The sequence below is a fragment of the Aquila chrysaetos genome, chromosome 5 (assembly GCF_900496995.4).
Source record: "Aquila chrysaetos chrysaetos chromosome 5, bAquChr1.4, whole genome shotgun sequence".
NCBI lineage: Eukaryota > Metazoa > Chordata > Aves > Accipitriformes > Accipitridae > Aquila > Aquila chrysaetos.
In genome coordinates this window covers 47,926,846-47,940,762 of record NC_044008.1, presented here as the reverse complement: position 1 = coordinate 47,940,762, position 13,917 = coordinate 47,926,846, and the positions used below count along the sequence as shown (strand labels likewise).

At 35.9% G+C, this 13,917-nt stretch overlaps 2 protein-coding genes across 2 annotated transcripts in view; both read right to left on the bottom strand.

The window, feature by feature from the left end:
- The window catches only part of GNB5 (G protein subunit beta 5), a 30,562-nt gene extending 29,740 nt beyond the window's left edge, over positions 1-822 (bottom strand). Inside the window, exon 1 of the mRNA XM_030013747.2 lies at positions 734-822. The gene's annotated coding sequence lies outside the window, so the exon portion shown is untranslated. The remainder of the gene's footprint in view (positions 1-733) is intronic.
- Positions 823-1,224: 402 nt separating this feature from the next.
- MYO5C (myosin VC) overlaps positions 1,225-13,917 on the bottom strand; it is a 37,834-nt gene continuing 25,141 nt past the window's right edge. The window contains exons 30-41 of the mRNA XM_030013745.1: positions 13,696-13,789; positions 12,868-12,919; positions 12,499-12,664; positions 12,175-12,262; positions 11,371-11,466; positions 10,259-10,413; positions 8,449-8,538; positions 6,983-7,133; positions 6,277-6,559; positions 5,063-5,237; positions 4,468-4,548; positions 1,225-4,213 (exon numbers count right to left, since the gene is read on the bottom strand). Of these exons, the coding sequence (XP_029869605.1) occupies positions 4,061-4,213; positions 4,468-4,548; positions 5,063-5,237; positions 6,277-6,559; positions 6,983-7,133; positions 8,449-8,538; positions 10,259-10,413; positions 11,371-11,466; positions 12,175-12,262; positions 12,499-12,664; positions 12,868-12,919; positions 13,696-13,789 (1,584 nt within the window). The 3' untranslated portion in view covers positions 1,225-4,060. The remainder of the gene's footprint in view (positions 4,214-4,467; positions 4,549-5,062; positions 5,238-6,276; positions 6,560-6,982; positions 7,134-8,448; positions 8,539-10,258; positions 10,414-11,370; positions 11,467-12,174; positions 12,263-12,498; positions 12,665-12,867; positions 12,920-13,695; positions 13,790-13,917) is intronic.

The following is a 13,917-nucleotide window of genomic DNA, read 5'->3' as shown; positions in this document are numbered from 1 at the left end:
TAGCATTAAAGTGACTACAGCACCAGCGCCCAGTTCTGCCAGATTCTTAAAACTGGACATTTACAACTGAATAACCTGTTATTCCGAGGTTCTTAGAATTAGTGGTTCCCACTGAGGGCACCTCAGGTGAAAATCACAGATTTATATACTTGGCATAAAGCCTCAAGACACTAGGCTAACTAGACTTTGGGAAGAAAACTTTCACTTCAGAAGAAGTGTAAAATCAAGGTATTACAGGGGAAAAATGCCATCTTATTTGAACAAAATATCATTACTAGATCTAGAGACTTTAGACAAGGACCTATTAAGTTTGGAATAAATAGTCCGGGCAGAATTAAAATTTGATAAAGTGTGAGAATTTGCTGGAGTAACACACAGGGTGAATCATACCTGCTATCAGTATGTTATTCAGATGAGATTATGACATATTACAAAATTTTGCTACAAGAGAAGCCAACAAAACTTCTGAATAATTAAAAAGCAGTATTATTCCTGAGATTGATTGTGATGATGATGGATTTCCACACTATTTTATAAAGATATAAACTATTTAAACAAAAAAGGTCTAAAAATATTAAAACTTCTTGCGCTGTAGTCTGAAATTTTAAATTTACTAGGTTTTTAAAGTTACAGCAGAAATTTAAAAATGGTAGCATGGTAAAACATTAAGAAATATGCTACTTACAGAGAAATTCTGTAAAATGAATCTTGATAAATATACAAAATTACCCACCTTTTCAAACAGCAAGAACCTGGAGATTCTCAAGAGGACTAAGTAAGCCTTGTGCAACTGCTAACGTAGAAAGGCAACCTTCCTATTAAGTCTACTTAAAGGGTATTTAAAGCTCAGCCTCTCTGGTTCTATCACCTCAGGTCAGTTATGTGCTGATGATTACAGTTTAAAGGCTTTGTTTTAACTGCCCTCTTTCAGAATAAAGAACATAAACTATTAGGCAAACTACATCTTACCTGCCTGTTCCATATAGCAGCATTTTTTGGATGGTTTCCAAATGTTAAACATACTGGGCAGGTGACTGACAACTGATTTTTCCAACTATCAAGTTGACATTCTGACAAATAGCACTGTCCATGTTAAGTTTATCTCATATTCTTAACAAAATTTAAAAGTCAAACAAATTGATTAGTGTCCATGCTGGTTCTTCGTTGGATATACTTTCACTATTCACCTGTTTTAAGACAATAAATTTAAAATCAGTGAGATTAAAAATTGCTGCTTTTTTGCACTCTTTGAAAAAACTTTGGCGATATTTATGAAAACATGTCTGAAAAATTTAAAAAGTGCTGAAGGTCACATCTACTATTGAGACTCTACTGAAGTCGCTGAAATCATGCCATTAAATGTTTGCATTTGATAGTCAAGAGGATCTGAGACAAAATGAGGGGGGAAAAAAAAGGTCTCAGCCCAGCAGAGACTTGGGTAGAAGTAACCTGTCCTAATCTCTTTTATTAGAATATTATGGGAACACAGGACTGAAAGGGACCACCTATGCTGCTGAGTCCTACCCCAGAAACTGCAGGAGCCACATGTCTAAACACATCCAAAGATGCCAACAGCATCTTACACATCTCTCCATAAGCCATTTCAGTGCTTTCCCACTGCAGTAATGATCATCACTTGACATTTTCCCATTTGAATGAAATAGCTTCCTCCTTTAATACCATTCTAGGAAAGTTAACCTCAGTAATGCCTTCCATGTATTTGCTTTCACTAAAACTGCTCCTTATATTCAGAAAAATTACAGATAACAAACAGAATTTTGTAGCTACACACTGGTTGAACACATTAACGTCAGCAAAAGCAAGATAAGTTTCTGAGAGCATACAGCAGACACTGATCATTTTCAACTTTCTTTTACAAATGTATTTTGTTGTTTGCATACATGGTGTTAATAGCATACTTCACACAAACCTCTCAAAGTAACCTAGCATCAAATTGTCAGAACAACTTTCCTTGATCAACAATTTTTGTCATAAAGACATACATGCCTTCTGCCACTTCTATGCGATGTAGACTTAAGAGCAGGCTGTGATTTTACTCATACCGTCCCAGGTAACAGACATACAGCTCCAGTAACTGTGAAAAAAGGCTATATACGAATTACAGCAACAAAACTTGCTTGCATTAAAATATTTACAGAAATTCCTGAGGAGCCAAGGACAGCATACCATTCTGACAGGAAGATACAATGTTACAGGAAAGCAACTAGACCATTAAATAAATGTTTATGGTGCAATACAAGACTGACAGTATTCACTAATGTTCACATAGTTCCAAGTAACTTCTTTCAAATGATCCCATATTTAAAACATAACTGTTGCATCACTCAAAGCACTACAAACTGATTTAAAAGCTACTTTATTTAACAGATTAAAATACCAGTCTACCTACATGTCTGCACTATTTTGTACAGCTTCTATCGTTATTGAACAAAACACACAATTTTTCCTTCATATATTTTGAATATATCTCTGTGGATATCACCGTGAATATTTCACTGTACATAGTAAACACCAAGAACACTAAAGAGCAAGAATGATTCCTTCTTTATATTTACAGATGGTTCTGTGAAGTTAAACAAACAGTACTAACACTGTGTAATAATAATAATAAAAAAATCAAATCACTTATTCCTTCCTGTAATATTCAAATTAACTAAATTAATTAGAATCCTTTAAATATTTCAAAGCTCTAGTACTTGATTTTAATAACTATGTCAAATAGACTAGCTAAAAAACTAGCATTATTTACTGAGGAATTTCTAAGGACAGTCATCATTGTGGTGAGGCGAATGCTGTTTCTCCAGTTGTTCTGACAGGGTCCAGTACTAAATAAACTTACTGTTTGTTGCACTCTGACTACAGGGAGCAGACTGAACAAAGCAAAATGGGGACCACTTCTGCTTCTAAGGATACTGCAATCAAAATGAAATAAAGATGAAATGTAAGGAATTAAGCTTGGTTTATTAGTAAGACCAGACCACAGTAGCTGCATTCATTCCTACTCAGTGTCTGGACTGGAGGAGGGAAACCAGCAAAAAACAGAAAGGGAAAAAGATGATGTGCACATGTGTGCATACTCAGTGTATATTCTGAAATACACTGCACTAGAGATGGAACCAAACCAGGATATGACTCCAGTTTTTTAGAGAAACAAGTCTGTAATTCAAACCTGGATCATGACATGAGTTTTATATCTGACTTTTCTATTATAATGACTGATATGAAAATCCAGACTTGTCACTGCAGAGAACGAAACTGAAATCTGTCTTCAAGAAGAGCACCTGAGTCCTTCCCCTAGCTGAAGACCTGCCTAGTGTGCCTGAGCTGCAATGCAAGCATTCAGTGAGCTAAGCCAGTATGCCTGCAAAAAGACAATGTGGGTTTGTAACAGCAATTGTCTTTGATTGATCTCAGTTCCCCAGTTTCAATGTAACTATTTATGTTGATTTTTTTTTTTAAAACAATTGTGGAAGGACCTTCCCTTCCCTCCTGCCACAGTCTTCTGGAGGAACTCTTATAAAAGACTTCTCCTATGAAAGGAATAAAGGTATAAGAAGTACAGAAGGATGAAAGCTACTGTAAAACAGAACCAGTATATCAAGGCAATGAATTGAATTACCTTGGCAAAAAAAAAATCTCTTGTTACAGGAAGTGAAGGCAAGAAAAATTGTAAAGTAGTAACATTTATCACATGGCAGTCTTCCCCTCTGACTGGTGCTGACAAGGCACCAGTGCAAGCTTGTCAGATAAATGCTTTTCTTGACAGGTTTGGGCTAAAAAACTGTATGGTTACCTTTGTGTCCAGCTAATGATATAAAGTCATCATTGCAGGACTGTAATGAAGGGAGAAGAGTAAGAAAAGAGAGAAGGAAATCACAAGCTGAAATTATTCCTACTTTTTAAGTCTTGACTCAAGAACAAGCTTTTAACAGTTTAATTCACTGCAAGCTGCTATACTATCCAGCAGCTGGAGGAATGAAACATTAAAGTCTGCCTGTCTTTATATATTCTCTGATGAAATACCAATGCATTGGTTTTATTAAACCCTTGTGAGAAAGCCAAGTTTGAAGCTGCTGGGGACTTGTATCATTTCCAAGGCATGTGGAGAAGGGGTGAAAGGAAACGTCACTTGAAAGAGATATTTGGTATCGAGCATCAACTGTGGAACATCTTCACGACTGTTTAGCATAGCCTGAAATTATAACAGAAAGGGTAAGAAAATATTTTATTAAGAATCAAAGCAAAACCAGTATATTGTTTGCCTCCCATTGCAAATCTTGCTTTCACATGACATTGAGGAGACTTGTTTTGGTCAGTTCCAAATGTCTAGCAGCTGAGCAACTTAGTAATAATATGATGTAAAGGTCAAGTATAACTAAGTAGCATCAAAAACTGTGCAAAGTATCATGCAACTTGAATATGAGAAATAATAGTTGTAGCTCTTACCTGGACTTTACGAACAAATGATGGAGTCACTCTTTTCTCAAAATCATCTATTGGAGTGTATGAGTTGAGGATCTTAACTATCTGTTCAAAATACAAAATACTATGTTACTATGTCACAAAAAGTAAGAAGACAAAAAGAAGAAAGCATTAATATGACATCTTTATTTATATTTAATTAAAGTTTCAGTAAAGAATTTTACAATAGAGAATTTTGACTGGTCACGTAAGGAGTTGTTACATATATGATGACTGCTATGACTCATTTCCAGAGGTGTCAGCAGGATCAAGGAGATGTAGAAAAAGCTGAATTGATTAAGGGAAACAACAAAAAAAGCCTGTGACAAGGTGAAGAAAATATACTGTGGAATAAAAACATGGGATAGAACAAAGCAGGCAAGTATTCGCCACAGGAGCAGTTAAAATGCTAACAAACAGGAATAAGGAGTTAAAAATTCAGTTTAACAAGTGGTGATGTGGAATGCTGAAGAATGCTATTTTTATCAAATGAAAGGCCAATAGCTCTTTGCCACAAATTATTTCAGATAGCTAAGATTCTGCAATTGGTGCTGCTAGATGAAAACAGATGGTTCATTACCTGCACAGTAGAAAGAGATGTGCAGTGTTCACATATTTCCTTGGCATCATCATCTGTGATCTTTTTGACCTGAAGGAGCCAGGCTGCTTGAGATAGAGGCTCCAAAGTTTCTTTGGCATTGCTGCTTTGAAGATTCTTGTCCTTAAGCCATTCTTCCAAGTAGCTGATATTACATCTGGGTTAAACCATGAACAGACAAGAGAAATGTCAGGTTCCCCCTAACAAGCAAGTTACATTAAAGACTTCTAAAGAAGGAATGCTTCTCTAATGCAGTGTTTAAATTCATACATTTTAAGTTAAACACTATACCTGTAGATCATAAAAATCAAACAATTAATAGCTCATTGATCTGTAAGTTTAATCCCTTGTATATTTCAATTCTTTTTATGTTTTTATTTCTTAAAGCTTGGATAATAGAAAGCAAGTTGTTAGTTTTGCTGTTTTTTACAGAAAATTACTAATATATATATATATACTGGCATTGCCTAGTACACTGTAGCACTATATGTCTTTAAAATATTCATTTACAACTGAGCTCGTACAGGAAATGAGAACAATCTTTGCACATTACAAAGCAGAGCTGGGCTTATAACTGATGACTTAAAGGCTAAAGAAGCTTTTTTCTAGTAATGTTCCCAGATGGGTCAAGATTTTACTGATTTTCTTTCACCTCAGTCTGCAGACTGTCTAAATGAAGAACAAATGAACTGTTATCTTCTGCAAAACTGTTAGGAGCATGTTCTCTTGATGCCTGTAACAAGACAGGTGAATCCTGATCTACACCCTCAAAGGCTCTGTCTCAGTGCCTTTCTCATCACTGAGCATGAAAAATGCAAGTCAGCTTTTGTCTGTCTGCCAGCCAGGAGATTTTGCACCTGTTTACTATTGTAAGAAAGAATTAAAAATACTATTTGTCACATCAGGAGTGAACTAGCATGGAACGAATCCTAAACATGTCTGACTTTAAACTCCAGACTGTGATTTTCTCTGTCTTTTCTTCCACTAGTGTTTCCATGGAAAGAACAATTTGTAATATGTTATGTTGAGAAACGTGAGCCCAAAATGCACAGATCTACTTTTTCTAAAAGAGTAAAAAACAGTTGGCTACTTCCAGCCGCACGGTTACAGAATATCCAGTGACTTAGAGATAAAAGACGTTACACAAAAGTGTTAAAAATTCATTCCCAAGCTTGTTGCGACTTTACTGGCTTTACCTTATCTGCATTCCTTTTCTACACGAGCACATGTCCTTGCGGAGGAAGAGACTATTGAGGGTGATAGCTCCAATCAGAAAGAAAAGCTGCTTCACTGCCTGTTTTAGAAGCTCAGAGTCCAAGCCATTCTGGCACATAGTACTATAAAAATAGCTGAGCTGTTGCAGGATAGAGGTCATTGTGTAGGTATCTGTGTCGTCTATACTAGAAGAACGTTTACGGAACCCTGTAGGTTTCAAGCCAGAAATTCCCTGAAGACTTTCATATTCCAGCATGCCTGGTACTGAAATACAATAGAAAATAACTGATAAGACCAAAACTCTTAAGGCTCCTTTCAGTTACATTAACTTTATTATTGAACAACACCTACTTTCAGGATATTTTAAAAGTTAAATGATACAAGAAAAATAAGATACTGACAAAGGCTTCTAGAGCGCACAAATTTTAAAAGGCCTTTTGTTTTTGTAGAATGTTGATTGGTTTCAAAGCATTATCCCACACCAGGAAATGCTGTGAGGAACGAGTCTTTCCAAACCCTGTGGGGATATACCATTCAGTGGAATTTATATGTGCAGAAACACACATGCAGGTACACGTGTATAAATCAACAGAAGGAAGCCTGTCCCATCCTTTGCCTCCCTATATAAGCTTTGTTTGTATACTTTACAAGCTACATTTAAGTCTGTTTGGATTGCTGCTGTCTTACCGATCATGGGCTGAATGTTGTTCTCCATTACAATAATGAATTGGTGATAGATACGAATGGCCAAATCACTAAGAATTTGTCTGTATTCTGAGAGATCAAAATGCTTCAAACAGTTCTTATTCTGACGTGGAGTGTTACACTTCATAAATCCCTACAAGTAAGTTGTAAATATAATTATTAGAAATCACATAACATTATAATTATAAATTGTTACTATAATGTAATCTATGTATTAGAGCAACTCATTCCATCTCTGGCTGAACAGTCTCAGAATGAGTCAAAGCTACAGCTAACTTCAATGGATGCTTCCAGTTCTGGGCTTCCTGTACTTAATTTTTCAGTCTGTGTCCAGTTTGTGTTCACGTTTACTCTGTTCCTAAAGCCTGCTGAAGCCAAAGGAAAGACATGCATAGACTTGAATGAACTTTGGAGCAACTCCTAGATCACTTAGAAAGCAAACATCCCGTGCCCCCCCCCCCTGCCCCGCAAAAAAAAGCCAAAACGCAGCTGTTTAAGCTATGTTGGCCAAAAAAAAATAATTACATTTTATTGCTGCAAAGGGATCCCATTTTTGGACTTTTCATCAGGAAAGTTCTGACTTCAAAAGTCTAGACTGAATCCTAACTTGTGTGAAGTCTTGAGTGTTCATTAGCAGTATAGATTAAAACTCTAAATTGTGGATTCAGACCTTTCTCTACTGTTGCAACTAAACTGTAAAAGACTGTTACTAATTAAGTTTAAATGTTTTCAGTCCTCCACTGCTCTTTAGATGTTATCGATATGACCACAAGAGGGAGTACTGCTGTCTAGACAGTACAAAGTTACCGTGATTCTAAGGCTTTAGCCTACCTCTTTGCTTTAATCCTGAAGACTATATTCTTATGTGTCTATGCAATTTCAGTTCAGTCTACCTAAGTTTATAAAACCTAGCAAAAAAATATAGTACGAGTTTTCAATTTAAAAGAATTAAAAGAATTTTGAATCTCAGGATAAAACTTATCTTAAACAAGCAAGTGAAATAAGGAAAAATACGCATTTTATTGTTTTGCTCCTTTCCTGAGGTTTTCTTCTGTAACCTTACTTTGGTAGCAGTAGGTGTTTGAATGGTCACAATTATAAAATAGTAAAACTGTTTGTTATATATATACATAGCTGGATATCTGAAGTCCAGCTCGCATTAAGCTCATGTGGAAGAGTTTAAATTAAGCAGCAGTTTCTATGTCATGTCTTTAACCTACTTTAGCACTTTAATGTTTCCTTGATTTCACTTGCTCCATTAGTTCTATACCGTCTTATTATTTGTGCAAGACATATAACACCACTGCAGAGCACTGTGAATACGTAAATATCTGGAAGGAACAGTGGTGAGCTGGTGAATAATTATCTATCTATTATCACTATTTTTAATTCCGATTAAAGTCTGTCAAAGGTAAAGTGCTGAAATTATTTGATTAAATCAATCCTACCTCTTCCCCACTGTACTGCTTCAAACAGTTAAGAAAATAATATGTGTTGGAAAGCCAAAAGGACAACATCTCAAAGTCTTCTGAATGTTCCTGAAAATGGTAAGTAAAGCAGTCTTATAATGGTATTGTCTCATGAAGTTAATTTAATAACTAAACTTAAGACCATTACATAATTGATATAATAGAGCCTATCTATAGCAGAAGGAGCATACAGCATCTATAACATGCTAGCTGAACAAATCATGCTGAGTTTTCAGGCTAATATACACATAGCAAAGATCCCTCTTCTATTTGGTAAATGCTATTTAAGACTCATTTATATGACAGACTGGCTAAATAAATTAGCCTGAACGAAACAGTTTTACACATTTCTATGCATAGTGTTGTAGTGTACTGGAGGCCTTCCTGCAAAAAAAGTGTGAACAACACCTGTGTACACAAACGAAACTGAACTACATATAAGCACAATTCTAACTATGTTTATGGTTTGGGGTTTTTTTTTTGCTAACTAAACACAAGCTTTTCTAATGGATTGTCTTACTTTTGGCTGGGATAGAGTTAATTTTCTTTCTAGTAGCTGGTATAGTGTCATGTTTTGGAGTTAGTATGAGAAGAATGTTGATAACACACTGATGTTTTCAGTTGTTGCTAAATAGTGTTTAGACTAAGTCAAGGGTATTTCAGCTTCTCATGCCCAGCCAGCGAGAAGGCTGGAGGGGCACAAGAACCTGGGAGGGGACACAGCCAGGACACCTGACCCAAAGTGGCCAAAGCAATATTCCACACCCAGTATATAAACCAGGTGGGGTTGGCCAGGAGGGCACAGGTCACTGCTTGGGAACTAACTGGGCATCGGTCAGTGAGTGGTGAGCAATTGCATTGTGCATCACTTGTTTTGTATATTCCAGTTCTTTTATTACTATTATTGTCATTTTATTATTAACGTTATTATTTTCTTCCCTTCTGTCCTATTAAACTGTCTTTTTCTCAACCCATGAGTTTTACTTTTTCTTCCGACTCTCTCCCCCATCCCACTGGATGGGGGGAGTGAGCGAGCAGCTGCGTGGTGCTTAGTTGCTGGCTGGGATTAAACCACAACATGGATAAACTGTGGTATAAATTTATTTGTGAAAAAAACTATAGGCATTCTCTACACAACAAATTCAACTGCATAAACCATAGTCCATTCCTGCCTGTGCTACAAAGCATGCCTGGTGTTTTATTGCATTATAAATCCATAATAAAGCATTCACATGGCTGAATTTGTCATAGAGATGAGACAACAGGCTAACAATTTTTGTTTATAACTTGATTTTGTAAACTGGGTGGCAACATAACTTTAATCATTTGGGTACTAATGCTGCAGTACCAAATGACATGTCAAAAAACCCATTACACTAGTAGTACAGCAGTGTAAAAACCTCTTAAAATTCCGACATCTGCCTGCTGCCAGATATACTAAGCTTTATTTCTGTCCATCTGACTTTTACCAGTGCTGAAAGCACAGGTGCAGTTCACCTGATTAGCTACTCCCTGTAAAATGGAAATACTTTAAATGATTTTGTCAACGAGCTCTTCAGATAAAAATAATTTATGTTAATACATTCTGTGTTCAGCACAGTAGAACCTTAGCTGGAGGCTTTACAGGGATACTACTACAAACTTCAAAAAGAGTGTCACTAATGATTGTTATTCTATTATAGGAATACTAGGAAATGAAAGCATCAGCATTCCCCAAGTACTACGCATGCATCTTGTAAACCTTACATTAAAAATCAAAAAGTACAGTACAGCCAAACATAAGTCCTACCTTAACAACTTGTTTGATACCATCAATGGTTACATTCATGAAAGATTTCAGCATGTCAGCATCATTCAGATAGTCTGCATACCTCACACACATGAATAGGATGTGAGCTGGAAGGCCAGGTATCATATTAACTACAACTCCACGTGGCTTTAAATCTGCATAAAGGAGAGTCATAAAGTTTATTATACAAAAATTCAAAGATTGGATGTATCATTCTGAAAAAGACAAGCACTTTGGGGTTCATTTCTTCAGTGACCAGTCACTTGATAATGGATTTACTCATTAATTGCTTATTTCTGAAAACTTCTGTAACAGTATTGTTCATATAAGAGTATTAAGTTTTCCAGAGAGGTAGGAGAGTATTGTAGCAAATTCTAAGGTCCAGCATGGGCTATGCCAGACAGGACAACTGCAAAAAGCAATCTGCATTTAACTACTCACTGGAGGCCCCACCAAATTCTGGCATTGCTTAATGACACACCTTTGTTCACAAAGATATAAACATTCACAAGACTGAAGTAGGTGAGAAGAAAAGGAAGATGTTGTTTCCAAGCAGTATTTAATAATGGTACTAATGTACATGGAAAATTTGTTGAGTTTACTATTAATTGTAAGCTAATGCAAAAAGCTGGTTTGGCAGTAAGATTGATATTGTAAAGTAACTCAGAGGAAGGACAAAATTCCTCTAGGAGAGAACCATGAAAGTACATTCCCTTCCAGTGAAGAGAATGATATGGAAAGGACAGACAGGATAGTAATCCATCACAGGTGGATACAAACCCAGTGACTTACAGACTTAGTAGATGACCAGGAAGAAAGTAAATTCAAGTCCCTGGTGTGCTCTTGAGATTTATAGCTTTATAAGTGAATAAATAATAAGAAAGATAATAGAGTCACCATTATGTAGAGTCAGACAAATGGTTTTTACACAGATAAAGCACTTCTGTACTTGAAATGTCTGTCAGTAGAAAAAGAGCAATATAGAGCCTCCAAGTTGTATTGGTGGTAAGAGAGTGGGAAAAAGGCAACTTTGAACATTAAGTGAAACACGGCGCCTAGTAGTTCTTGTTGCAGTGTTCTACACTGAATATCATTGACTACTGATAAAATACCGAGGATCAGATTTTGAATGATCCTTTCTTCATCCTCTTTTTTGTACTCCATCATTCCAATATACTCTTTGGACAAAGTTGGCACATGAGCTTCAGCTGTCAAACACAAAAGCACTGTTACTTGCAGGTAAACAGCTAAGCTAATGTTCACATTAGAACAAACTATTGGAGAAGTTTTCTCTGTAATAAACAGAGTATGGTCCCTGTTCACAATAATGTTCTTAGCTTATGGTACCAAGCATTACGAGTTAAGTAACATTTCTATTATTCACATGAATAGCTTCACTGGATTCAGTGGAATTACTTGCATTAATAACACAAATAAACAGCAACAATACATGTCTACATTAGTCACCTCTGCAATGTTTTTGAGAGTATTCTACAATTACTTGCTAAATGAGAGCTTTGTACAAACTAACTTCCTATCAGGAACCATCTGCCATTTGAAGGGTAATGGGAGGAGTTACTCATCTGATGCAAAACTAACATTCTGCGGGCTCAGAGATAGTTTGTGTGAGGATATGTGTTAACTTTGGTGACAGAACCTTATGCCTCTGGCTTAATCCATATCGTATAGTCTAAGTCCCATATGTGCCCATTATTTAGCTGGGAAAAAAAAAATACAGGAAAGGACTTTTATGTAATTTCTGTTGATGGCTGCCCTAGCAATTTTTTCTGAGGTGTTAGGTTTCTAACCCTGCCCCAAACCCTACCTTTTTCTTTTTTTTTAAATATACTTTCCTTCAAATATACACTGAACATTCAAAGCTATTAAAAAAACCCCAAAACATAACAATATCTTACCATTTTCAATGGTCTTGGTAAGAGTTTTGATTTGATCCTCCAATTTTTTTATTATTCTATCTTTCATGTCTAGTTTTTCTTCAAGATCCTGTAATAAGCAAAGTCTGTGAGTTCAGAGCAACCACAATTAAAAAATGTCTTCTACTGCTACATGTTATTGCCACAATTAAAGAGCACTATGATGTGGTCTTACTTATATTTGATATCTTTTTTTCTCCCCAAATGAATTGAGAAAACGTCCTGTCCACACCACGAAATCATGATTTCTTTCTTTTCATCCTGCATTTCAGATACAGTTTCTTAATGATGATTTCATTTCCTCACCATGTTTTCCACAGTAAGTCGAGTCGTTTCTTGTTTTATTTTGCTTTGTACTTCATCCTGGATTTCATCTTGCATCAAACCATTGCTCAACCCCTCAATTTCTTGGGTTGTGACTTGCAGCCTCTCTTTTTCTTTTATGTCTACTTCATTCTGGGCCTCATTAGTTCTAAAAATAGATAAGAAGCTTTGTCTTTTATTCTTCTTCTGTTAAAGCATAGTCGTATCATATTTGTCCATTACTTATTAAGTGTACACAAGGCTGTAAAGCAAATCTTACATTGCATGTGGTACTTTAAAGAGTTTAAGTGACTTTGTCACCGCAGCTTATAGCAACTACCTTTCTTACATTAAAAAAAAATATGTATTTACCGTCTTTGTGTTCTATCCCGTTCTAGCTCATAATGCAGCCGATTAGACATCTCTTTCATTTTTTTCAGTAATAATTAGCAACAAAACCCAAAACAAAAGAAAAACAACAAAATCAGATTTGCTTACTGTTCTGTACCAGTATTCAGTAAATCTCTTCTTACACTTACAATTTTGTTTCATCTAAGGAAATTGAATGACATGCCAGATAATGTATCAGAGAAATATCTGACTACTCCACACCACACACAAAATTATATGGGATGAGGAATTTTGACACTACTAACTTCTTGCAGTTGGCAGTAAAACTACTTGCAAATTTTAAATCAGTTGCTTAGGAAGACACTGCAGTTAGAGAGACTCAGAATCCTCAGCAAAGTATGCTTTCCTAAATTGAGAAGAACTTTCAAACAAGCAAATTTAGCAAGAACTTTTCCTTCTGTCTCCCACTCTGAATTTTTCAACACTCTCTGAAGTCCACCTCACAGAGTACACCTAAGTTCCAAAACATCTTTCCTTTTTATCAGTTTCCAAAGGGCATACTCCATTATACGTATTCTTAGCAGAACCCTATTGAATACACTTGCAGACATCCAAACCATAGAGCTGAATGACCTCAAAAAAGTAAAAAAGAGAAAAAAGCGCACATACTTGTAAACTATACAACACTTTTTTTTGTTGTGTTTCTTACATTTTACTAGCAAGAAAGTAAGTAATAAGGCAATGAAGTTATCAGGTAATATTGCTTCAGCTTTTAAAATTTCAAATATAGGGAATTCATCATGTTCATCTTAAACAACTGAAAGACTAGGGACCATACTGGTACTTTACCTTTCAACTTTACAGTCTGTTCTTGAAGACGGCTTTCAAGATCTAATTTTTGATTTTCAAGTTCAGAAACTTGCCGTTTAAGATCTGGGATCACCTTTTAGAGGAAAAGCAGATTCGCATATTTCAGCACCTTCCTTCTTTTCAAATGTCTGCAACAGTTCCTATGACACTGGAAGACCTTCAACTGCAAATAGTCAAAGATGGGGGAGAGCCTGTGGAGGG